The sequence below is a fragment of the Chlorocebus sabaeus genome, chromosome 6 (genome assembly GCF_047675955.1).
Source record: "Chlorocebus sabaeus isolate Y175 chromosome 6, mChlSab1.0.hap1, whole genome shotgun sequence".
Classification (NCBI taxonomy): Eukaryota; Metazoa; Chordata; class Mammalia; order Primates; family Cercopithecidae; genus Chlorocebus; species Chlorocebus sabaeus.
In genome coordinates, this window is record NC_132909.1 from 21,274,824 (window position 1) to 21,301,015 (window position 26,192).

General features: G+C 42.3%; 1 protein-coding gene and 1 long non-coding RNA gene across 2 annotated transcripts in view; both read right to left on the bottom strand.

Moving 5' to 3' along the window:
• Positions 1-440: 440 nt before the first annotated feature.
• The window catches only part of LOC103234615 (uncharacterized), a 38,662-nt gene continuing 12,910 nt past the window's right edge, over positions 441-26,192 (bottom strand). The window contains exon 3 of the long non-coding RNA XR_012093178.1: positions 441-2,231. This is a non-coding gene — a long non-coding RNA (uncharacterized lncRNA). The remainder of the gene's footprint in view (positions 2,232-26,192) is intronic.
• Positions 10,950-25,113, bottom strand: LOC140711950 (uncharacterized). The gene is made up of 4 exons (XM_073017207.1): positions 25,013-25,113; positions 20,355-20,595; positions 13,980-14,978; positions 10,950-11,297 (listed from the first exon to the last, which is right to left on the bottom strand). Exons 1-4 carry the CDS (start codon positions 25,111-25,113, stop codon positions 10,950-10,952), a joined length of 1,689 nt encoding a protein of 562 aa, XP_072873308.1.

Genomic DNA, 26,192 nt, shown 5'->3' on the forward strand with positions numbered 1-26,192 from the left:
TGCAATAAAGTGAATACTGCAGTAAAGCAAGTTACATGGATTTTTTGGTTTCCCAGTGCATATAAGTTATATTTACCCTAGACTGTAGTCTATTAAGTATGCAGTAGCATTATATCTAAAAAAATCAATGCACAGGCCAGGCGGGGTGGCTCACACTTGTAATCCCAGCACTTTGGGAGGCCAAGGCGGGCATATCACCTGAGGTCAGGAGTTCCAGACCAGCCTGGCCAACATGGTGAAACCCTGTCTCTACCAAAAATACAAAAATTAGCTGGGTGTGGTGCTGGGCGCCTGTAATCCCAGCCACTCAGGAGGCTGAGGCAGGAGAATCACTTGAACCCGGGAGGTGGAGGCTGCAGTGAGCCGAGATCGCAGCACTGCACTCCAGCCTGGGCAACAAGAGCGAAGTTTCGTCTTAAAAAAAAAAATCAATGCACATACCTTAATTAAAAATACTTTATTGCTAAAAATTGCTAATGATCATCTGAGCCTTCAGCGAGTTGTCATGTTTGTTGGTGAATGGTCTTGACTTGATATTGATGGCTGCTGACTGGTGGGTGCTAAAGGTTGAGGTGGGTATGACATTTTATTAAAATAAGACAAAGAAGTTTGCTGCATCAGTTGACTCTCCTTTTCATGAAAGATGTCTCTGTAGCACGTGGTGCTGTTGGATAGCATTTTACTCAAATAGAACTTCTTTCAAAACTAGAGTCAGTCTTCTCAAACCCTGCCACTGCTGTATCAACTAAATTAACATAATATTTTAATGTCCTTGTCTTTTCAGCAATGTTCAAAGCATCTTCACCAGGAGTAGATTCTTCATCCATTCCAGTTTGATCACAAGGTTGCAGCAATTCAGTCACATCATGAGGCTCCACTTCTAATTCTATTTCTCTTGCTATTTCCACTACAAGTAACTGCAGCAGTTACTTCCTCCACCGAAGTCTTGAACCTCTGAAAGTCATCCATGAGGGTTGGAATTAACTTCTTCCAAACTTCTGTTCATGTTGATACCTGACTTCTTCCCATGAATCACAGCTATTCTTAATTGCATCTAGAACGTTGAATCTTTTCCACAAGGTTTTCAGTTTACTTTCCCTAGATCCATGAGAAGAACTGCTACCTATGGTGGCTATTGCCATACAAAATGTGTTGCTTAAATAAGACTTGAAAGTCAAAATTAATCCTTGATTTATTGGCTGCAGAATGGATGTTGTGTTAATAGGCATGGAAAACCACGTTAATCTCCTTATACATCTCCATCACACCTCTTGGGTGATGAGGCACATTGTCAGTGAGCAGTAACATTTTGAAAATGATCTATCTTTCTCAGCAGTGGGTCTCAAAATCTTCAGTAAACTATGCTATAAAGGGATGTGCTGTCATCTAGGCTTTGTTGTTCTGTTTATACAGCATGAGCAGAGTAGATTTAGCACCATTCTTTCGGATCCTAGGACTCTCAGAATGGCAAATACACACGGGCTTTGACCTAAAGTTACCAGCTGCATTAGCCCCTAACAGGACATGGCATGTCCTTTGAAGCTTTGAAGCCGGCCACTGACTCTTCTCTAGCCATGAAAGTCCTAGATGGCATCTTCTTTGAATAGAAGGCTGTTTTGTCTACAATGAAAATCTGTTATTTAATGCAGTCACCCTCATCAGTTATTTTAGTTAGGTCTTCTGGATCACATGCTGGAGGTTCTCCATCAGCACTTGCTGCTTCACCTTGCACTTTTATGTTCTGGAGACAGCTTCTTTCCTTCAACCTCATGAATTATTCTCTGCTAGCTTCAAACTTTTCTTCCACAGCTTCCTCAGCTCTCAGCCTCCGTAGAATTGAACAGTGTTAGGGCCTTGCTCTGGATTAGGTTTAGGCTTAACAGAACGTTGTGGCTGGTTTGATCTATCCAGACCACTAAAACATTCTCCACATCAGCAATAAAACTGTTTTGCTTTCTTATCATTGTGTATTCACTGGAGTAGTACTTGTAATTTGCTTCGAGAACATTTCCTTTGCATTTGCAACTTGGCCTACTGTTTGGCACAGGAGGCCTCGCTTCCTGCCTATCTTGACTTTCAACATGCTTTCCTCACTAAGTTTAATCATTTCTAGCTTTTGATTTAAAGTGACACACATGTGACTCTTCCTTTCACTCGAACACTTAGAGGACATTGTAGAGCTATTAGCTGGCCTAAGTTCAATATTGTTGTGTCCCAGGGAATCGCGAGGTCTGAGGAGAAGAGATGGGGGAATGGCTGGTTAATAGAGCAGTCAGAATACACACAACATTTATTGATTAAGTTCACCATCTTACATGGGTGCGGCTCATGGTGCCGTGAAACAAGTAAAATAGTCACTTCGAAGATCGCTGATAACATATCACCAAAATGGATACAATAATAATGATGAAAAAGTTTGAAATACTGTCAAAATTAGCAAACTGTGACAGAGACAAGAGGCGAGCACACGCTGTTGGAAAAATGATGCTGACAGGCTTGCTCTAGGCAGGGTTGCCACAGACCTTCCATTTGTAAAAAACACAGTGTCTGTGAAGCACAATAAAGCAAAGCACAAGAGAACGAGTTATGTGGCACTACATTCCTTGCCATCCTTCAGTCTTTTTTTTTTTTTGAGACAGAATCTCACTGTCACCCAGGCTGGAGTGCAGTGATGTTATCTTGGCTCACTGCAGCCTTCGCCTTCTGGGTTCCAGGAATTCTCCCGCCTCAGCCTCCTGAGTAGCTGGGATTACAGGCGCCCACCACCATGCCCAGCTAATTTTTTTATTTTTTGTAGAGATGAGGTTTAGCCATATTAGCCAGGCTGGTCTTGAACTCTTGACCTCAAGTCGTCCACCCACCTCGGCCTCCCAAAGCGCTGGGATTACAGGCGTGAGCTACTGTGTCCAGCCAAATTCTTTCTTCTTTAACCAGACTTTACTTCAGCCTGTTCTAAATTACTACTTTATCCCTCTCTTCCATTGTAACTTCTTGGTTTTTTTGAATTTTGTTCTATCACTAGCTTAGTACTGTCCTTCTTTTCCCTTGACTTATATAGGCAAGAAATTATTGGGGAAATCACTCTGGGACAACTGCTGAATATTCAAGCTGAAGATATACAGTCCCTGCTTATTCATGTGGAGCAGCAGCTAAATGAAAACTTGACCTTGTTACAAAGAGAAAAGTCACTTACTTTTTCTTTTGATATACCGTGGTCTGAAGAACTTAAGGTCTTTTCTAAAGACATGCTCGTACCTTTGTCAGAAACTGTAAAGATCACCAAACCAAAGAAAAGAAAGAGACATTTTCAAGAAAGGAGCAGAAAGCTTAGTATGTATGGGGTGATGTATGGAACATGTTTGGTGCCAACCTCAGGGCCCCAAAATGCAGGGTGAATGAGGCCAAGGTATATGAAAGGATACTAGTGAGAATGGAGTTCAGTGGGAGAATCTTATTCACAGAAAGTGACCTTCCTGAGAAAGATCTATCCCACAGCAAATACCAAGCTCTTATTTCATTAGAATATGGATGGCGGGATGAAACCATGCATTTCCATATCATAAAGCCTCAGTCCCCCTGCTTTGTATCTCTTATGGTAGCTCACTGAATTAGATTTTACAAAGGATCTTACTCAATACCTCTGTGTTTCTGTTAACTGTTTTTCTCCCAATATCTCTGCAGTTAAAAAGGACCTGAGAGTTGCCAGGAAGCACAGAAAGACAAAGTTGGGAAAGTCTATTTCCATGTTGATGCCTTCAGAAGATGCAGGTGAACAAAGAGAGGCCAGGAAATCAGAGCAAGTTGAAACCCAACATGTTACCTTAGAGCCAGAGCTACCACTGAGTTCTTTAAGCACAATCAAATCCCAGGATTATGCTGAAACAGAGAAGGAGGTCATTTTACAAGTTATGGAGGCCATGGAGGCCACAGAAGCCCTAGAGGCCACAGACACCATGGAAGTCATAGATCAAGGTAGCATGAAAGATTATGGAGACGTGATCTCTAAGCTGGAAAGAAAAGAACACATTAAAAGGCTTTGGAAAAAGGCAATGAGAAAAAGCCACAGAATAGCAGATGTGCAGTGGAAAGAGAAACAAGATTTGAAGGATATTTCAGAGGTGACTACAGAAGAACCTAAGGAAGATGTCATAAAAATTGATGAGCAAGAAGAAGGTAAATGGAAGAAAAGTGAAAAGAAGAAGACCCGGGGTTTGGCTGGGACCCCTGGACATGCAAGTAGACCAGACACCAGATCTTGGAGGGATGACATTTGCTCTCTTGTCACTTCAAGGATAGCAAGTTCCCATCCAGGAATGTTAAGGGATCTGGGCAAAGAATTGGTAGGCCTGGCTGGGGTGATACTTGCTGACCGACAGCCCAGCTGGAATCTCTTCCAAGAGATATGCCCCCTTTTAAAGGATTCAAGCTCAGTCTCATTAGAATTAGATGACAGAGTATTGGAAGAAACACCCACCATAACAAAACAAGTCATTAAAGGGGGTGTCAAGGACAAAAGGACAGGAGTATTGACAGAACAAGAGGATAAAAAAGCATTAAAGGAAGATGAGAAATTTTCTCAAGAAGAAAAGAATAAGAAAGCTGTTTTCCCAGCAGATCACTTAGTCTTGGAGAAAAGGAAATTTAAAAGAAAAATGGGGAAACTGGCCAAGCAAGAAAGGAAAATAGCTAAGGAAGAAAGGATACTGACAAAACCAGAGGAAAAAATGCAGAGAAAGAAGAAACCAACCAAAGATAGAAAGAAACTGACCCATCCAGAAGAAAAAATGGCCCAGGAAGAAGAAATACTTGCTTCCCCACAAAAGGAATTAATTATGGAAGATCAGAAGTTAGTCCTAGAAGAAAAAAGACTAACTGGAAAAAGGGGACAACTACTAGGGAAAGGAAAGAAAGTGATCAGGAAAAAGCAGCCAATCCTGAAAAGGGAAAGGTCGGAATGGGAAAAGATGCAGGCCCAGGAGGAAAGCATGAGGGCTCAGGAAGAGAAAGAGCTGGCTGAGGAAGAGGAGGAGCTGGCAGGGGAAGAGGAGGAGCTGGCTGGGGAAGAGAAGGAGCTGGCTAGGGAAGAGAAAGAGCTGGCTGAGGAAGACGAGAAGCTGGCAGGGGAAGAGGAGGAGCTGGCTGGGGAAGAGGAGGAGCTGGCTGGGGAAGAGGAGGAGCTGGCTGGGGAAGAGGAGGAGCTGGCTGGGGAAGAGGAGGAGCTGGCTGGGGAAGAGGAGGAGCTGGCTGAGGAAGAGGAGGAGCTGGCTGAGGAAGAGGAGGAGCTGGCTGGGGAAGAGGAGAAGCTGGCTGAGGAAGAGGAGGAGGTGGCTGGGGAAGAGGAGGAGGTGGCTGAAGAAGAGGAAGAAGTGGCTGAGGAAAAGGAAGCACTAATCCTAGACATAGAGAAACAAGTTGGAGAAAGGAAGAAACACATCTGGGAAAAGGAGAAACATGTTGAGGAAGAGGAGAAAGAGGCCTGGGAACTGGGGAAACTGGTTCAGGATCACTGGTCTAGAGAAGAGGAAGGACTGTCTGGGAAAGAGAGAGAACAGACATTAGAAAGGGAGAGGCTGGCAGAGCAAGAGAGTAAATTAATCCAAAAAGAGAAATGGTTTGGCAAAGAGGCCCTTTATGGGGAGCAGGAGGAACAAGACCAGACAGAGAGGCAGGCTCAAAAAGAGGAGAGCAAACAGTTAGCCTGGGAAAGAAAGAAACTGTACCTAGAAGACAATGAAAAGTTTGGAGAACTGGAGAAATTGTCACAAGAAGAAGAGAAATTAGCTCAAAAAATGGAGCAAGAAGCTGAGAAAAGAAAACAATGGGCCAGAGAAAAAATAAAACGGGTCTCAGAAGAGGAAAAAATCACAGAGGAAATCAAGAAAGGGTCCCCAAAAGGAGAGAAACAGACCATAGGAAAAGAGAAAAAAGCTAAGAAAAAGAAGAAACAGATTGAGAAAGATGAGAAAGCAATTGAGGAAGAAGAACAATGGATTCAGGAAAAACTAGCCTTACAAAAGGAGAAACTGGCCCACGAAGAGAGAGTATGGAGTCAGAAAGACAAGAAACGGGCCTGGAAAAAGAAGAAAGAGGTAGAGCCAAAAAAAAGAGTCTGGAAAAAAGAGAAATTGTCCTTAGAAGAGGAGGAACAGGCTGGTGAAATGGAGGAACAGTTCCAGGAAAAAGAGAAAGAGGCCAAGGAAATAGAGAAAAGGGCATTGGCAAAGAGACAAGCCCCAAAAGACAGTAAACTGGCCAAGAAAGAGAGTGATATTGCTGAGAAAGAAAAGGCAATGGCTAGGGAAGGAATTGGCATAACTGAGAAAAAGAAAAAAATAACCCAGGAAGAGAAAGAAATTATGAAAGAAGAGGGCAAATTGTCCCAGGAAGACAGGAAACTGGCCTATGACATTATGACCAAGGAGAGAGATGTTGCCAAGAAGAAAAAGAAAACCAAAGAGGAAAGAAAACAGGCAATGAGAAAACTGGATATGGAAGAAGGGATTGGTTCTGAAGAGAAAGAGGCTCGCTTCAGGGAAGAAAATATAAGAATGAAAGAGAATCAACTGTTTGGGATCCTGGCACGAATAGTTAGAGAATTGGCTACAGTTCCTTCAGAAGAAAGAGAAATAACTGAGGGAGAGACATCATCCACTATAGAAAAGAGTGAAATTGATGGCGACAGGTGGGAATTTTTTAAGGAACAGAGGGAATTAATTAAAGAAGAGAAGGAACAGGTTCAGAAAGATAGGAGACTAGAAGATAGACTGGTCACCAAAGAGAGAATGCTAACTGATAAAGAGAGCTCGGAGGAGGACCAAAAGTTATTAGAGGAGGTCCAGGAAAATATACTATTCAATAAAATCCAGGTACAGACTATGTTAAAGGAGTTTCAGAAGACAAATTTGTTAGAAAAAAGGCAGGTAGAGGAGCTTCTGAAGAAAGTTGAGGAGCGTGAACTAAAGAAGACTCAGATGAAGTGGTTATTAGATAATCTCAGAGTTATACTATTAAAGGACTTATATAAGGGCTTGACTGAGAAGGAAACAGAGGAAAGTCTAATTAAGAAAGGAAAACAGGAGGAGATTCTGCCCAAGAAAGAGAAAAGGAAACGTCTGATTAAGAAGAAGAAAGCAAGTATGAGTGAAGAGGAATTGGAGGATAACTTGACTAAGAAGCTAAAGGAAGAGGGTTTGACTCAAAAAAGGAAAATGGAAAAGAGGTTGACTAAAGAGAAAGAGAGGCTGATTAAGAAAAAAGAGGGCCCACAAGAAGAAAAGAAGAGCCTTAGCGAAGAGGAGTGGGGGCGCTGGAGTGAGGAGGAGGAAGAGGAGAGCCTGAGTGAGGAGGGAGAGGAGAGCTCGAGTGAGGAGAGCTTGACTGAAGAGGAGGAGGAGAGCTTGAGTGAGGAGGAGGAGGAAAGCCTGAGTGAGGAGGAGGAGAGCCTGAGTGAGGAGGAGGAGAGCTTGAGTGAGGAAGAGGAGAGCTTGAGTGAAGAGGAGGAGGAAGAGGAAATGGAGGAAAAAGAGAAGGAGGAGGAGGAAAGGCAGAAGGATGTGGAAAGCCTGAGTGAAGAAAAGGAAAAGGAGAGCAGACTTATGGAGGCAGTGTTCTCAGAAGAGGAGAGAGTATTGAAAACAAAGTTCCCAAAGGAAGAGGTGAGATTATCCAAGCTGGTGATAGAAGGTGAGGATCTTGCTGAGGAAAGCGAGGGTACAGCTAAAGGAGAAATGCATTTTAAGAAAGAGGGCTTGCTTGATGTAAGGAGAGACTCCAGACTTATGGACAAGGCTATGTGGCCAACAGTTCTGAAGAGCCCCTCCAAAATACCATTCCAGGTAACCCTGGAGGAAAGAGAGGGAACACCCCTGAAAGTGTTAGAGGATCACTTGGATTCTGAAAACAGACAGGGCCGTCAACTTCTTGGAGTACACCCCATGACAAGTTCACTGGGAAGAGAAGAGAATGAACTCTTGGAGAAAGCCAGGGGTATGTTTTTACAAGCCATGGAAACAGGCTTAGAGACCCAGGTCCCAGAAGGTCTCCACAGGCCAGAGTTTCAATTATCTGATACTTCCATGGAACCACACAAACCTAAACACAGACACAAAGGTGAAAGATGGAAGTGGTTCTTGGGGTATCAGGATTCTTTGATGGGGGAAACTAAGGGTCAGGCTCCAGCTCCAGTCCCAGCCTTTTCACCTGAAATGCCAGATAGGAGATACCGAAGGCTGGCCTTCTCAGAAGCAAGCTTCTCAGACGAGGATTGGATTAACAATGCCTTACAAAGGTTGGAAGCAGGAAAGCAACTTTCCAGGGACAGTTTTCATCGACTGAGTCAGATCCTCAGAGACTTTACTTCAAAGAGATACTTGAAATGGATGCGTATGTCCAATCTTAAGGTCATTGCTAAACATCTCAGGCAGAACCTAGAGTTAAGTCCCACTGATACATTACAACTCTGTAAGGAAGTTTTGAGTCCGGTGCACTTAAAAGAGATTCCTCCAATGAGAAAAAAAGAAACACAGAAATGGTTGGGGCTGTCCTCTGTGCCCAAACCAGTATTACCATCAGCCATCAAGAGGACTCAGACCCCACAGGCTGTCAGCTGGCATCTCTTAGCTGAGTCCCATAGGAGGAAGCAGGCACAACAGTTATCCACTGCTCTCAAGGAGATAAAGCACCTTTATCCAGTCACAAGGGATGTTCCTAGAGCTGTTTGTCCCTCTGTGGATAAGAAATCTCTAGCCTTGGTATTTGAGAAGGACTTCCCAGCCTTGAGGAGGAAGGGTGAGATCTCCAAATCTCACCCTTCGGCAAAGGAGGAAGCACTGCCCATCCCTGCTCCAGTGATACCACCAATTACCAAGAGGATTCAAGTCCCGAAGGCTATGAACGGGCATCTTTTGGAAGAGCCTCACAGGAGTGCGCGGGTACAACGGTTATCTGATGCCCTCAAAGAGATGGAGATGCAACATTTTTATCCTGCCACAAGAGACATTTTCACAGGTGCCCATGCCTCTGTGGACAAACAAACTCTAGCACTAATGTTTCAGAAGGATCTCGGGGCTTTTAAGGGTAAGGGCAGGCCCCCTAAATTGCCCAAGTTGGAGAAGAAGGCACAATCCATCTCTAAAAAGAAGGAAGAGATGCCTTTGTGGGAGACGTTTGTGGCACTGTACCATGTTTTGCGGATGCTGCAGCAGCGATATGCAAAAGACAGTGCTGCTTGGATGGAGCAGTTCTACCAGCTCATGGACCTGTACCAACTTAAGTCCCCTAGAATCCAGAGGCTTCTACTAGAGTTACTGCAGAGAGAGGAACTTCAGCCCCAAGAGACCATCTACAAAAATGCCCTAAAGACCAAGGAGTTGGCATATGGTGAGCGTTTGTTCTACCACCTGTTTTGTGGTCATTCCCATGACCCTGCAGGTCCCCTCAAGTTCCAGGATGTGGTACCCCTCCCTGGGCAGAACAAAGTCCATACTATCCAACCTGAGGGCATTGCCCAGTATGGCTTCCTACAACTTGCCTGGAAAAGCCTACCGCAAGTCAGTCCTCACCGTATTGAGAGGCTACCCAGTATTCCTACTCCTAGTATGATTGGGCTTAATATTAGGACTTTGGGATTCTATGGGAAAATGAGCCTGGGCCACAGATTTTAAGCCTCCTTACTTGTTCCCTGCTTTGAGGTGGAGCTAGATGAAGACTCATCTTCATTCAGCTCCAGAAACCTGCTACTGTATACTGAATAAAGTGACATTTCTCAGCTGTAACACATATTCTAGCTTCTCTTCCTCCTCAAGCCTAGAATCCCTTGGAAAGTGGCCAGAGAAAACCGATGCCCTTTGTCCTAAAGGGGACAATTTTTCAGTCACTGCAGTATAACCTTTAGAGGGCAAGGGCCAGTATCTGATCACCTTTTTGTAGAAAAGTCTGCCCTGGTACTCTTTCTCTTTGGCTACTATTCCTTTCCTTAGAAGGTCTTGGAGGCATCTGGCTGGGCATGGTGACTCACGCCTATGTAATCCCAGAACTTTGGGGGGCCAAGGCAGGCAGATTACCTGAGGTCAGGAGTTTAAGACCAGCCTGGCCAACATAGTGAAACCCTGTCTCTACTAAAAATACGAAAATTAGCTGGGCGTGGTGGCAGGCGCCAGTAGTCCCAGCTGTTTGGGGGGCAAGAGAATTGTTTGAACCCGGGAGGCGGAGGTAACAGTGAGCCAAGATCGCGCTATTGCACTCCAGTCTGGACAACAGAGCAAGACTCCATCTCAAAAAAAAAAAAAGGTTTGCATCTATATTTATATATGAGATTATATTCTAATTTCCTTCTGTATTATATTTTACATATTTGATACGTCATATCAGTTCCTTAAAAAATAAATAGAACTTGTCTTTGAAAATGTATGGAGCTTTTTATATCTGTTGATTTGTTTTGTTCATGTTAGATTTTTAATCACCTTAAAGGTGATTATATGTATACGTATATGATTATAAGTCTTTTTATATGAGCCCCTAAATAAAAGTTAAGTATCCCGTGTTTTTTGTTTGTTTTTATTTTGGGGACTTTTTTGAGACAGGGTCTCACTCTCTGTCATCCAGGTTGGAGTGCATTGTTGCAATCACAGCTCACTGCAGCCTCGACCTCCCAGGCTCAAGTGATCCTCCCACCTCAGCCTCCCGAGTAGCTGGAACTACAAGCAGACACCACCATACCTGGCTAATTTTTTGTGGAGGTAGGGTTTCACCACATTGTGCAGGTTGATCTTGAACTCCTGGGCTCAAACAATCCGCCTGCCTCAGCCTCCCAAAGTGCTAGAATTACAGGTGTGAACCACCACGCCAGGCCCCTTTTGTTTTCTCCTGAGCAGCCACAGCTGTGTGCATGTGCACAGCCTTCCAGACCTCTAGGAACCTGTGGGATCTTAGCAAGGCCCTCTTTTGCTGTCTCATTCCATGGTTCTTCCTGTAACTGTCTGGCCTGCCATTTTGTTAATTACGCTAACCGGTATGGAGCTCAGGCTATTATTAGAATTCTCTGATTGTTTGTCACTGAGGTCTCCATTGTTTTCAGCAGTACTCAGGGCATGGATTTTTTTCATGTCTGCTACTAACTCCATTCTGCCCCCTCTGGTAGTACGGTCGAACTGCCAGTCCTGAAGGTAGACTTGAGGGGAGGGGCGGGCAGGATGGGAGCAGCACCTGGCTAAAATACCACAGATCCCACTGTTCTTTCCAAGAGTCAGTAAACTTGCTTTCAACAAATGCTTCTTAATTGTGTCCATGCTCTTGATCAGCTTCCAGCGTTTTTGAATAGTGGTTTTTGACAACTTTGTACACTTTTATCATTGCTTTTAGGAGGAGAGGATTTCATAAACTCCTCACTTAACCATTCCGGAAGTCAGTCCAGAATATAATTGGTTTTTATTGTGCCACCTGGGGAATCATGCCTTTCTTCAATACTAGAAAATTCTCGAACGGGCGCGGTGGCTCATGCCTGTAATCCTAGCACTTTGGAGGCCAAAGCAGGTGGATTGCCTGAGCCCAGGAGTTAGAAACCAGCCTGGACAACATGGTAAAACCTTGTCTCTACTATAATACCAAAAAAAATTAGCCAGGCCTGGCGGCTCGCGCCTGTAGTCCCAGCTACTCGGGAGGCTGAGGCAGTAGATTTGCTTGAACCCGGAAGGTGGAGGTTGCAGTGAGCCGAGATCGCGCTACTGCACTCCAGCCTGGGCAACAGAGTGAGGCTCCCTCTCTTAAAAAAAAAAAAAAAAAAAAAAAAAAGAAGAAAATTCTCAAATGCTAACGTTTTGCTTACTTCTTCTCCATCATTCCATCTATAATTTCCTTCTAGCATCCAATTACAATACATCTCGGTTGCCACTGCTCATTCAACAACGTTGCTTCTTGGCCTCTCATGTTTTCTCTATCCATCTGACTTCTCTTTTAATTTCCTCTGACCTAGTTGTCAGATTACTCATTTTCTTTCGCTGTGCCAAACCCGATAAGTGCTTTAAGGTCTAACCCGTCTTTTTCAAACCTCTCTGGTGCTTTCAACAGTATTTTCTTTCCTTTTTTTTTTTTTTTTTTTTTTGAGACGGAGTCTCGCTCTGTCGCCCAGGCTGGAGTGCAGGGGCCGGATCTCAGCTCACTGCAAGCTCCGCCTCCTGGGTTTATGCCATTCTCCTGCCTCAGCCTCCCGAGTAGCCGGAACTACAGGCGCCGCCACCTCGCCCGGCTAGGTTTTTGTATTTTTTTAGTAGAGACGGGGTTTCACTGGGTTAGCCAGGATGGTCTCGATTTCCTGACCTCGTGATCCGCCCGTCTCGGCCTCCCAAAGTGCTGGGATTACAGGCTTGAGCCACCGCGCCCGGCCCTTTCCTCATATTTGCTATATCTGTTGTCCGTTAATATTTTAACAAGGGCTATAATATAACCCCCAAGCAGTATTAATATTTTCTGATAGAGGAAGAAGTGTAAATTTGGCTCTGTCCATTGTTGTCTACTCATAGTGGATTGTTTTCTGGACTGCTTCCTAACTTTGGACTGTGAGCTCATGATAACTGAAGTTTCCTGTGTGGAAAATTATCCCGGCCCGCGGGATCGTCGAAGCAGGCCCTGGAGGAGGGAGTGGGAATTTGGGGAACAAGAGACACGAGAAATGGAGACAAGACAGTGCTCTGATCAAGTCTCGTTTAATGGCAGTAATGCAGTGCCTTATATACACTTGGAGAGGAAGGGGTTGGGCCAAGGCAGAAATGATCTCATTTCAGAGGGCGCGGCCAGGCAGGTTTCGGTTTCAACGGTCGGTCGTCATGTTGCGCCTGCGCTAGGAAGTAACCATTTTGCTACGAAGTAACAATTTTCGCGCGCGCGGGAAAGATGGGTGAAGAAGAAGCAGGAAGAGCGCCATCTTGTGTGAGGTATTTAATACAGGGAAAAAGACAAATCTGGGAAGGAGGTGAGAGGTGGAAATGAATAGAGCTCAGGCGTCTAATCGTCAATAATTACTCGCTATGGCCGGGGCGCGCAGCTCCGGACAGGTCCCCCTTTTTATTGTTTTATGACAAGAGAACGACCCCCCGGGAACTGCGCCTGTCTTAGGTTGGGTCAACTCATCCCCACCTTCTAGGCCCGTCATGGGATAAGGCAGCAGCAAAGGCGGCCCTCCTGTCTTAGGCTCCGGTGGAGATAGTGTCCTCTTACCCGTCATTGACTGTCCAGTTCAGCACACAGGGGAGGTGGTCTTATTGAGGTAAATAAGACTCACCATTTTCAGTCATCTCAAGGCGATGATAATGGACCTGTATAGGTTTGGCCTGGAAGGCCTCGATTTGTTGTCTGACGAATGCCATAAGCTTATTAAGGATTATAGGCCCGAGAGTGAGGAAGAGTAGAAGAGTAAGTAAAGGACCAAGAAATGGCAGGAGATAGGGGAGAAGTCCATCGAGTCCCGTCCACAATGGATTGGCGGCTAGGCCCTTTCTGCGCTTTTCTAGTTCTTCTTGTAAAGTCTTTATCTTATCTCTGACAATTCCGGATTTGTTGGCGTAAAAACAGCACTTTTCCTGTAAAGCCAAACAGATCCCTCCCTGTTCTGCTGTTAATAAATCTAGACCTCTTCTATTTTGGAGAACTACTTCAGCTAATGAGTCTACTTGGTCTTGTAAATCTTGTATAGTACTGGATAAGGTCTGTACATCTGAAATTAATTGGTTGGATAATTTAGTATATTGGGTTAGTGAGACCCCTAGGCCTGTGGCTCCTGTTGTAAAAGCAGTGGTGATTCCTAGTCCAGCCAATAAGGGAATAAATTGTATGGCTCGTTTCGGTCTATAAATAAAATGTTCAATAGTGGGGATGGGGATAGGTTCATCTCCAGGAATGATATCAATGTCGGGGAGAAGAGTGGCCAGAACACAAAGCCCTGTCCAATTTGTAGGTAGATAAGTATATGCCATGTTGTTTCCACAGACGAAGACCGAGCCATTTACAGCACACAAAGGGTCGGTGGCATGGATTATGGAGGTACAGTTGTCAAACACAACATAGCCTAGATCAATTTCTTTAGTGCTATTATATGATGGTGAAAAGAGGCAAAAGGAATTAGAAAACGTCATCGGTTGAACTAAGAGGGGAGAGATAATAGGACAGGAATTATTTACCAAGGATTCATTTGCGTAATTGACATAGGACAACAAAAAGTTAGGTATAGCTAGAGGAATAGGGGGGCCCATTTTAAGACAAAGCCAACAATCGTGGGCTAGGCTTGTATTGGACATTTGAAGTAAATTGTAAGTAGCATTGAGGATATCAAAAGTTTGAGCATCGAGCCTAAAATTATCTCTAATCTCAGGCAGGGCTAAGGGGTGATATTGAAGTTCAGGATATAGAGCTTTATGAATCTTTTCTAATTTTTTTTGGACGGTTTTAATTCTTGCAATATCTAATGGGCCTCCTCCATCAGAAATATGGATGGGAGCAGTAGTGCTCCAACAAACAGGCTTTCCTTTTTGGCCGTTACAAGAAGATTGTACAAGTTTATTAGTGGTTCCTAATACTTGTACGTCATTGGTACTTCCAGTTTGTGTTTTTAGTAACGTGGCCGTATAGTATGTTTTATTGCCTGATTTGCATTGTTGATAGGAAGTATAACAGGAACTATGTACAGAAGATTGGAAAGAGCTACAAGGGCATTCTAGGAGCGGCCCATTAGGCGAGGTGTCTCTTGGGGTAGACTTACATTTCCACGACTGGTCTGGCATTAAGTACGCTATCTTGCCCGAGCAAGTCACCTGGGTGATTCTGTCTGACGGAGGTTCAGATATTTGTCCCCCTCTGCAGTCACAAGGCTGGCCGTATTGTTTTCGTAGTAATCCTCTTGCTTTACGAGGGTCACCAAAACCTGCATAGACTGTCACTATGTTATATAGAGCGATTATTCTCCAAAGGAATCTCATGTTAGACTTCATTTCCTGAAAAACAAAAAGGAAGAAACTTCTCAGGGAGATTTATCTTCCCTGGACTGACAATGGTTATGATTTATTTGTCTTACCAATCTTTCAGGCAGCCATCTGGCTGCATCATTCTTTTGTGAGAAGATGCATACTGAGCCTCTTCCCCAAATCAAAACTGGATCGGGGCCATGCCATGAATTATCAAGTGGATCTTTCCATTTTACCATTGCAAACTGTTTTTGAGATTCAGGATGCCAGAAACGGTCGGCAGCAGATTTTCCATGACTGTCCAAATTTAAAAAATTAAGGATAAACAGGGCATGATTGAGTATGTTTCTGGGGGTACCCTTCACGGGGTACCAGCTCCCCCCTTTTAATTTTGTGATAACAGTTTTTAATGACAGATGGGCTCTTTCTACTATACCTTGTCCTTGGGGATTGTAGGGAATGCCTGTGGTATGTTTAATTTGTAGGGTATTGCAGAATTGTAAAAAGGTTTTGGCTATATAACCAGGGCCATTATCTGTTTTAATTTGTTTGGGTATTCCTAAAATAGAAAAGCAGTGTAATAAATGAGCTACGACATGTTTGGTGGCCTCTCCTGTTTGGAGAGTTGCACTAATGAATCCACTATAGGTGTCTATGCATACATGGATATATTTTAGTTGACCAAATTCTAAGTGGTGAGTAACGTCCATTTGCCAAATTTCGTTGGGGATGAGTCCTCGGGGGTTAATTCCTAAATGAGGAACAGGTAAATACGTTATGCAGTTGGCGCATTGTTTAACTATTTGTCGAGCTTGTTCTCTAGTAAGTTTAAACATGAGTCTTAAGGTTTGGGCGTTTAAATGATGTAAGGCATGTGCTTTTTGTGCTTGTTGTAAATTGTCTGTAGTGACTGTGGCTATGGTTTTTGTTGCCATGTCGGCTGTTGCATTACCTTGTGTTAAAGGTCCCGGTAATCCTGAATGTGCTCTGATATGCCCAAGAAAAAAGGGAGTAGTCCTTTTTTGAATAAGTTGTTGACATTGTAAAAATAAGTTAGCTGTGTCTGAAATATGTTTAATTTGAGGCACGGTCTCTAAGAGGGGTATTGAATGAGCCAGGTAGGCGCTGTCTGTGTAAATGTTAAGTGGCTGACAAGGAAAAGCTGATAATGCTGCAATTATAGCTTGCAATTCGACTAGCTGAGCTGATGTATAAGTGGTCTGGAATTTAACGACTACATTATTGTAGGTGTAAGCGGCAAGTCCTGTGGAAGATCCATCAGTGAAAATTAGTAATGCGTCATTGAGGGGTTCTTTACTGGTAATATGGGGAAACACAAATGCATGAAGTTTGCAAAATTGAATGAGTTTGTTAGGTGGGTAATGGTTGTCAATTGTGCCAGTGTAAGAAGCGCAAGCAATTGGCCAGGCTTCCGTATTTTGTAACAGCCAATGGATGTGTGATTGAGTGTAGGGCTGTATAATGGCAGAGGGTTCTATTCCAAAGTACTTTCTACTGTTTTCTCTTCCCAAGATAATTAGATCAGCTATGGCATCATAATAAGGCAACAAAACCTTTTTAGGGGAGGAGGGCAGGTGTACCCACATAATGGGATTGCTCTGCCAGAATAAGCCAGTAGGGGTTATTGTTGTGTTAAAAATAATGAATATTAATGGCTGAGAATAATCAATACTGGTAACAAATTGTGTTGCAATGGCATATTCCACCTGTTGGAGTGCTATTAATGCTTCTTTAGTAATGGACCTGGGGGATTTTGGATTAGAGTCTCCTTTTAATATATCGAAAAGAGGTTTTAACTCTCCTGTAGTGAGTTTTAAGTATGGCCGAAGCCAATTTATGTCTCCCAGTAATTTTTGGAAATCATTTAAAGTTTTTAAATGATCACGACGTATAACAGCCTTTTGATTGATGATTTTAGGTCCATTAATTTGAAAACCAAGATAGGTGTATGGATCTTGTAATTGTACCTTTTCTGGGGCTATTTGTAGTCCGACTGCTGTTAACTCTTGTTTGAGTTGGGCAAAGCACTGTAAGACTTGTTCGCCAATTTCCCCTGCTATTAAAATATCATCCATATAATGTATAATATACATTTGTGTCCATGTTTTTCTGACTGGCTCTATAGCAGCAGCTACATATTTTTGACACAAGGTAGGACTATTGGCCATACCCTGAGGTAAGACTTTCCATTGATAGCGCTTCATTGGTTGTTTAAAATTTGTAGATGGAAGACTAAAGGCAAATCTTTTTTGGTCAGCAGGGTGAAGGGGAATTGTAAAAAAGCAGTCTTTAAGGTCAATAATGATTTTAAAATATTTTTGAGGAATCGCAACTGGTGAAGGCAATCCTGGTTGTAAGGCACCCATAAGGATCATAGTGATATTTACCGCCCTTAAATCTTGCAAGAGTCTCCATTTGCCAGACTTCTTTTTAATAACAAAAATAGGTGTATTCCAAGGAGAATTACTTTCCACAATATGTCCTGCTATCAGTTGTTCCTGCACTAACTGTCGGGCAGCACTTAGTTTATCATTGAGTAAAGGCCACTGATCAACCCAAACGGGCTCATCTGACTTCCAAGTAATGGGGTCAGCACACCTTTGGGGTGCAGGTATGTCAGTGGCCTGAGCTAAAAATTTCCAAACCCCTTTTTATCAAGTTGTCCTGAAACCAGTATAGGCTGTGGAATACCGTTTTCTCCTTTTCCAAGACCTTTGCCAGGGGTGTATCCTTGAGTTAACATTTGTGCAGTAACTATATCATTTGGACTACACATTATAATTTTCATTTGAGAGAGCAGATCTCGCCCCCAAAGGTTAACAGGTAGGTAAGGGATGACAAATGGCTTAATAAGGCCTGAATTGTTTTCTTTATCTGTCCATGTTAGGTACTTAGAACTTTGTTTAGGATTACTGCTTTGTCCAATTCCTCTCAAGTGAGTTAAAGTCTCTGTAGTAGACCAATGAGAGGGCCAATCTTCCTGTTTAATGATAGTTACATCAGCCCCTGTGTCTATTAGTCCAGTGAATGCCTTCCCGTCTAACCATAAGGTTAGAGAGGGTTTTTGATTTGTAATTGGTTGCACCCAATATATGTCTGATGATCCGAAACCTTTTATATTTCTATTAGAGTGTTGGATATTATTATTTGTTTTGACCAAAGGTAGCAGGATTAACTGAGCTATTCTAACTCCTTGAGGGACAGTAATAATACTATCAATAGCTCTGGCCATAATTTTAATTTCTCCTTCATAATCATTATCGATAACTCCAGGGAGGACTTGTAAGCCTCTCATGGTGACACTACTTCTTCCCAAAAGCAGCCCAAAAGTATTAGGTGGTAAAGGTCCATATATTCCGGTATTTAAGGTTTGTGGTCCCATTTCAGGTGTTAGTACTGTGTGGGAGGTGGAACTGAGGTCCAGCCCTGCACTTCCTGGGGTTGCTCTACTAAGTTTTGAAATGGATTGCTGTTGCTGGCTGGAACAAAGCTGACTGCCCCATATGCTTGTTTCGGGGCCTGAGGCTGGCCCCTCATCCCGTTTCCCTGCCTAGGGGATAAAGGATTTCCTTGACTGTCAGTTTTAGATTTACATTCGTTTGCCCAGTGCCTTCCTCTTTTACACCTTGGGCAAAGGCCTGGAATTTTTGCTTCTGGATTTTTATTTTGGTTTTCATGGCAATCTTTTGCAAAGTGTCCCCTTTTACCGCATCTAAAACATCCCCCTTTATCTCTACCTTTGTTAATGAGGAAGTCTCTTACTGTTTGGCCGCTAAAAGCGGCGGCCATTGCTAGGCCTTGTTGATATGAGGGCCCAATATCTGAACAAAGGCGAATGTATCCTGTTAAATCTGTTTTCTTTCGATAAGGTCTGATTGCCGCTTGGCAGGCGGGGTTAGCGTTTTCATAAGCTAACTGTTTAACATAATCTACACCCGTTTCTGCATTTCCAAAGATTCTACCTGCCGTGGTCATAAGTCTATGCACAAAGTCTGAAAATGGCTCATCAGGTCCTTGTTTAACCGCCGTGAGCGAGGCCCCTGGATCTCCTTTAACGGGAAGTTTTCTCCAGGCTTTTGTAGCGGCAGCCTGGATTTGCGAGAACAATCCAGGATCATATTGCATTTGGGCCTGAGTGTCTGCATAATTACCTGAACCAGTTAACATATCAAAATCCCAACCGTTTCCTGCCTGTTGATTTCTTTTAGCCGTGTCTCTACAATTTTCAAAGAACTCTGACTTCCAAATTAAATGGTCTCCCCCAGAAAGGACTGCCCTAACTAAGGTATTCCAGTCTGTAGGAGTGAGCCAATTCTCAGCTACAGATTCCACTATAGCAAGAGTATATGGAGCAGTAGCCCCATACTGAGAGGCAGCAGTCTTTAACTCTTTTATAATAGTAAAGTCAAATCCAGTATGATGCCTCCAAGCCTGTCCCCGTTCATCTATGGTTTCAGTGACCGGAAAAACGTCTTTGGGGGAGGAGTCTTCTCTATGTCGGCTAGCAACTAACCCCCCTTTTTGAACATGTTGTCCAGGCCGCTGAGGTGGGCGCAAGGAACCCTCCATAGCGTCTGAGTTGGGTATTTTTTCATTTCCTGTCTTTAGCTTTTGGAGCCTAATTATCAATGATTGATGTAACTCTTCAAGTTTAATTTGTTCCTCTAGTTGAGCAATTTTTTGTTTTAATTCTTCTTTGGGATCTATTGCTGCCATAACAATGGGCGCAGAAGCCTCATTATGTGTCTTATTATATGGGGGCGGGTATGAAGTAAGGGGAGGCAAATCAGGGTTGTGATATTTAGCCGCCTCTTCCTCTAAATCATCCCAATTTATGTCTGATTGATTAGGCTTATTAATTTCCTCCTCTTTTTGAAGCATCTGTAAAATTGGGTATTTTTTTGGTTTGTTTTCGTGTGGCATTTCTTTATCTGTTACAGAAGGAGACTTGATTTCCTCATGATCACTTTCGAGGGAAATGAGATCCTCCTCAGTATCTTGCGGAGGCTTTGTAAGGTTAGAGCGGGAGCTAACCTTTAAAATATGCTCTGTCTGAGCGACCGCAGCCATGACTTGCGGATCGGCCTCCTTCTTATCTATTAAATCTCTAATGAGGTTCCAATAAGAGAAGGCGGTCACAGGAATTTTTTCTGGCCCAAAAGTATTATAATAGTCCTGAAGACAATCCCCTACTCTACGCCATCTTTTAATATCAATAGTTCCTTCCTGTGGGAACCAAGGGCAAGTGTCTTTTACAAAATCAAAAAATTTAAACAAATCATTACCTTTAACCTTTACTCCTCGTATCTTTAAAGCCTCTTTTAATTGTCCTACATAGATCTGATGTTGGCTTAATTCTTGTCCCATTTCGGACGCGTCACTTACCTTCGATTCTGACGCGGCAGGTTCCCGCGGTGATCGGAAGAGTTCACTTTCTTTTGTCTTCGTTAGCGGTCGACCGTCCTTTGGCGTCCTCTTCCTCACGGAGTCCCTCGTTTCCAGGTCCCTGTTCGGGCGCCACGTATCCCGGCCCGCGGGATCGTCGAAGCAGGCCCTGGAGGAGGGAGTGGGAATTTGGGGAACAAGAGACACGAGAAATGGAGACAAGACAGTGCTCTGATCAAGTCTCGTTTAATGGCAGTAATGCAGTGCCTTATATACACTTGGAGAGGAAGGGGTTGGGCCAAGGCAGAAATGATCTCATTTCAGAGGGCGCGGCCAGGCAGGTTTCGGTTTCAACGGTCGGTCGTCATGTTGCGCCTGCGCTAGGAAGTAACCATTTTGCTACGAAGTAACAATTTTCGCGCGCGCGGGAAAGATGGGTGAAGAAGAAGCAGGAAGAGCGCCATCTTGTGTGAGGTATTTAATACAGGGAAAAAGACAAATCTGGGAAGGAGGTGAGAGGTGGAAATGAATAGAGCTCAGGCGTCTAATCGTCAATAATTACTCGCTATGGCCGGGGCGCGCAGCTCCGGACAGAAAATTTCAGTGGAATTGAAGTGATGCCTCTCCCTTCCTCTCCCCTCCCCACTTTGTACCCCATGATTTTCAGTCGTTGGGAAGTTCTGTTTATTCCTGGTTTGATATTTCTGTACCTTGCAGCTCAAATAAGTTCATACCTCAAACCCAAGTAAGGCTCATAATTTGTAAATACGGAGGGAAGAAGTTATTTCCATTTTAGTACCTAGTGTTATGCAGGAGTCTTAATTCCAATTCTTCAAATCACTCATTCCTAAGGTTTATAACCCATCTGTTTAAATGTAAACTCTCTTGTTTTGGTATTAGGTATTGCTGCATAACAAATTACCACAAATGGAGGAGGTTAAAAAACATACATTAATGATGTCATAGTTCTCATGGGTTAGAGTCTGTACTTGGCTGAGGAAGAGTTCTCTGCTCAGGATCTCACAAGGCTGCAATCAGGATATCAGCCAGGCTGTGTTCCTTTATGGAGTTTAGGGTTTTCCTCCAAGCTATTGTACTTGTTGGCGTAATTCAGTTCCTCACACTTACGGGATTGATGGCCCTATTGAATGAGTTATGCGGCACTACATTCCTTGCCATCCCACAGTCTTTCTTCTTCTTTTTTGTTTGTTTTGAGATGGAATCTCGCTTTGTCGCCCAGCACGGAGTGCAGTGATGTGACAGTGATGTGATCTCAGCTTACTGCAACCTCCACCTCCCAGGTTCCAGTGATTCTCCTGCCTTAGCCTCCTGAGTAGCTGGGATTACAGGTGCCCAGCTAATTTTTGTATTTTTAGTAGAGGTAGGGTTTCACCATGTTGACTGGGCTAGTCTTGAACTCCTGACCTCGTGGTCCACCCACCTCAGCCTCCCAAAGGTGGAGGAATTAATTAATCCAATTAATCCAATCCATTAATATATGTTTTTTAACCTCCTCCATTTGTGGTAATTTGTTATGCAGCAATACCTAATAACAAAACAAGACAGTTTACATTTAAACAGATGGGTTATGAACCTTAGGAATGAGTGATTCGAATAATTGGAATTAATCCTCCCACACCTGGGATTACAGGCGTGAGCCACCGCACCTGGCTATAGATGCAAACATTCTAAGTAAATATTAACTAATGAAACTGAGTAGGTATCAAAATAATAATATACCTTGGCCAACCAGGGTTTATTCCAGGGATGTTTAAAAATCAAGAAATATATCAATTAATATATCAATAAATTAAAGAGGAATAGTATATGACTATAGCAACAGATAATAAAATGGCATTTAAAAAAAGAGTAACAGATGAGTGGGTAGTAGAAAAAAAAAGAAAAGAAAAAATGAGGCATTTCTAACAGAGGAAGCTACTTACATACAACACAGATGATTCACCCACAACCAAAAAGAAACATTAGATTAATGTGAACTGCTGATGTAATTTCCATTAAATTGAAGGAAAAGACTGAAAGCCTGGTATCACTCCCAATATATGAGATAACTAAAGCTATTTCAATTAAAGAAATCTATATAAATATTAGAAAAGGCATTTTCATTTTAACTTGCAGATAATTTGACTGATATTTAGAAAACCAAAGAGTGCAAAATTATGAATAAAAATAATAAGAATATTTGATAAGAGTGAAAACTGACTAAATTGACATTTAAATTGTTGGCATTGGGGATACTGAACACAATAAAACAGCATAAATCATCAGTTTGGAAAAAATGAAGACATCATATAAAACAAACAAATAATTTGGATCCTGAACATGATTTTTTAAAACACTCATTTATCAGTAGGAAAACAAATGAATAAGCAAGCAAAAAGCACAACTAGGAAAAATCACAATTAATAATTGTCAAGTAAAAATCTGTGAAAAACACTCCATTCACTAGCGATTAGAAAAATAAAAACTAAAACACATACTGGGAGAAGTATAGCACCCACTTCAGTTTTGACTGAGCTGTCAGATATTTCAAAACTGAAGAAGTTGGCTATATGCACCAATGCTGAAAATGTTTACAGCCTATGCCTCAGCAATTAGAGACTACTGTTCACATGTACACTAGAAAACAAAAGCAAAGCTCATTACTCTTTTTATAATAGTGAAAATTGTAAGCAACTGCATAATTGTCAACTGCAAAAGCAAAAAAGAAGATTTAAATACACTGAAGTATATTCATAGAAAGATTAGGCTGAAAGATTTTTCATTTTGTAGAAAAATAGCAGCAGATAAAAGAAGCTATTACAGGTCGTGATGTGCGCTGTCATGGACTCATGGCTAATCACAGGAAATGTCTGAAAATTCCAACCCTAGAGTCACTCACTTTGGATCTGGCAACTTTTCCCAAAGATGTTTACAGGTATTAGGAATGTGGGTTCCATGGTAACATTTTAAAATGTTCTTTATGCCACGGCTCATTATTCCTTTGTTTGACTGATAATGAGCTTTTCATTGTTCCAAGACAGAGATTTAATATTCAGTACTTCATAAACTTGTTTAAGCAAAGAAGCCTTAATAAAAGTACCATCAAGTACTAATGGTGTTCCTGGTAGCATAATTTCAAAAATGTTGGGTAAAGGTATATCCTTACATTTAACATGCATATATAGTTAGCTGGAGGAATAGCAACCTATTGCAATGGCTTATTACAGAACTCATTATTCTGTCTTGTGTTAGATTTTATTGTAAAACTTAACTTTGTATGGGAAAAAAAGTGTTAACTATAAAACTGAGAATAAATGAATAGGATATTGGATTCCCTATATGCAAGAAACGGACATAGTTGCAGTCATAAAAAAGAACAAGCTCATGTTCTTTGCAGGGGCATGGCTGGAGCTGGAGGTCATTATCTTTAGCAAAGTAATGCAGGAACAGAAAACCAAATACCGCATGTTCTCACTTATAAGTGGGGCCTAATTGATGAGAACACATGGACGGATAGAGGGGAACAACAGACACTGCAGCCCATTGGAAGCTGGAGGGTGGGAGGAGGGAGAGGATCAGGCAAAATAACTAATGGGTACTAGCTTTAATACCTGGGTGATGAAATAATCTGTACAACCCCCATAACACAAGTTTACCTGTGTAACCTGCACATGTACCCCTGAGCTTAAAAGTTTAAAAAAAATGGACATAGAAATGTAAATTATAATGGATAATCACACTGACATAATGGATGGTGACTTGACAATGTGTAACTTGTGATTTTCTTCAATCATTCTTATTTAAAAGGTATTGATTCTTGATTCTTTCATTGGGTTGAATTCTAATTGTGCAAAAATGCACAAATTTCATTAAAACTAATATTCTTCAACGCTGGCACTTCCTTGAGATTGCCAGAAAATACAGTGGAAGGTATATCAAATGATTATTTTAGAGTGGTCATCTAGCTGGAAGTGCTTGAAAGTAGTTATCAACTGTAAGTAGCATCCTGATTTAGAAAATGGTAAAATGTGGGGAAAAAGGTGTTTTTCAGTATTGAAAAAATCAATTATGTGGGAAACAACCCTTCATAAAATCAAATAAATATTAGAAGAAGTAATAAATCTAGACCACAAGTTGGCACTCTCTTTCTTAAAGGGCCAACAGTAAAGGGCTAAACAGTAACTAATTTAGGCTTTGGGTCATATTTTACAACTACTCATACGTGCTGCTGAAGTGGGAAAGAAATGAGTAAACAAATGAGTATTGCTGTGTCCCAATAAAATTTCATTTACAAAACCAGTGGTTGGTCCATAAGCAATTGATTGCTGACTTCTAATCTTGAAAGCACCAGAGTTAGATCAATAATTTTGTTATTTATCAAGATTTATAATTAAATCAGAATAGTTAAGTCCTGGATATTCTATGTCAGGGGTCCCCAACCCCCAGGCCACTGACTGGTATTGGAACCCAGTTAGGAACCCAGCTGCACTGAGCAGGAGCCAGTGAAGGAAGCTGAGCTCTGCCTCCCTGTCAGATCAGTAGTAGCATTAGATTCTTATAGGAGCGTGAGCCCTACTGTGAACTGAGCATGCAGGGGTTCTTGGCTGCTCACTCTTTGAGAATCTAATGATAAACGTAACGCGCTTGAATCATCTCACCCCCTTCCCCAGCCCGTGGAAAAACTGTCTGCCACAAAGCTGGTCCCTGGTGCCAAAACGGTTGGGGATCGCTGTTCTAGATTAATTATTTTTAATTTCATAGTTCTTTGGGTAGATCCTTAGTTCGGTTGGTAGATAATGTATATATATTTTCTGTAATTAGTTTCTCAAGGGAAACTAATTTTGCTTTTGATTTTTAGGAGCTATTCTTATAGAGATTTGTTATACTCATCTAATCCATGCTTCAATGAGCTGGAAATTTTCATTAGAAATAATTTCCTTCTTTACGTCTTACCTGAGGATGTACCATAGTATAAGTGTTGCTTTTTATTTTTTTTTGAGAGTCTTGCTATGTCACCCAGGCGAGAGTGCAGTGGGGCGATCTTGGCTCACTGCAACCTCTGCCTCCCCTCTCCCAGATTCAAGTGATTCTCCCACCTCAGCTTCCCCAGTAGCCACCACACCTGGGTAATTTTTTTTTTTTGTATTTTTAGTAGGGATGGGGTTTCGCCATATTGGCCAGCGTGGTCTTGAACTCTTGGCCTCAAGTTATCCAATTGTCTCAGGCTCCCAAAGCGCTGAGATTACAGGTGTGAACCACCATGCCTGGCCAAGTGCTGCTTTTAAAATGAAGAGGTTCCTTTCCTTTGATTACAAAAATATATATATTTTAGTTTAAAAAATCTCCAATATCATCTTAAGTCAATTTTGATAAATTACATTTTTCTAGGAAAATAATCTAGTCTCTCTAGATTTCTAAATATACAGGAACAAACAAGTATTATTTTATAATTAAAATTTTTCTCCATATTTATAGATACGTCCCCTTTATTAATGATGCTATAATGTAATCATTCTTATTTTTTCTTCCTTCTTTCTTCTTCTTCTTCCTCCTCCTCCTCCTCTTCCTTTCCTTCCTCCTCCTCCTCCTTCTTCTTCTTTTCTTCTTTTCTTTTTTTGAGACAGAGTCTCCCTCTGTCACCCAGGCTACAGTGCAGTGGCAGGATCTCAGCTCACTGCAACCTCTGCCTAGGGTGCTGAAGCGATTCTTGTGCCTCAGCAACCTGAGTGGCTGGGATTACAGGCGCCCGCCACCACACCCAGCTAATTTTTGTATTTTTAGTAGAGATGGTGTTTCACCATATTGACTAGGCTAGTCTCGAACTTCTGACCTCAAGTG

Excerpts from the sequence above, each read along its gene's own strand:
- LOC140711950 (XM_073017207.1), bottom strand. The coding sequence starts at position 25,113 with ATGAAATTAAAAATAATTAATCTAGAACAGCGATCCCCAACCGTTTTG. Across the intron at positions 14,979-20,354 it reads CTGCCGCGTCAGAATCGAAG|GAAATGAAGTCTAACATGAG; the intron begins GTAAGTGACGCG and ends TTTGTTTTTCAG. Across the intron at positions 11,298-13,979 it reads CTGTAAATGGCTCGGTCTTC|CTGATCAAGAGCATGGACAC; the intron begins GTCTGTGGAAAC and ends AAACGCTGGAAG.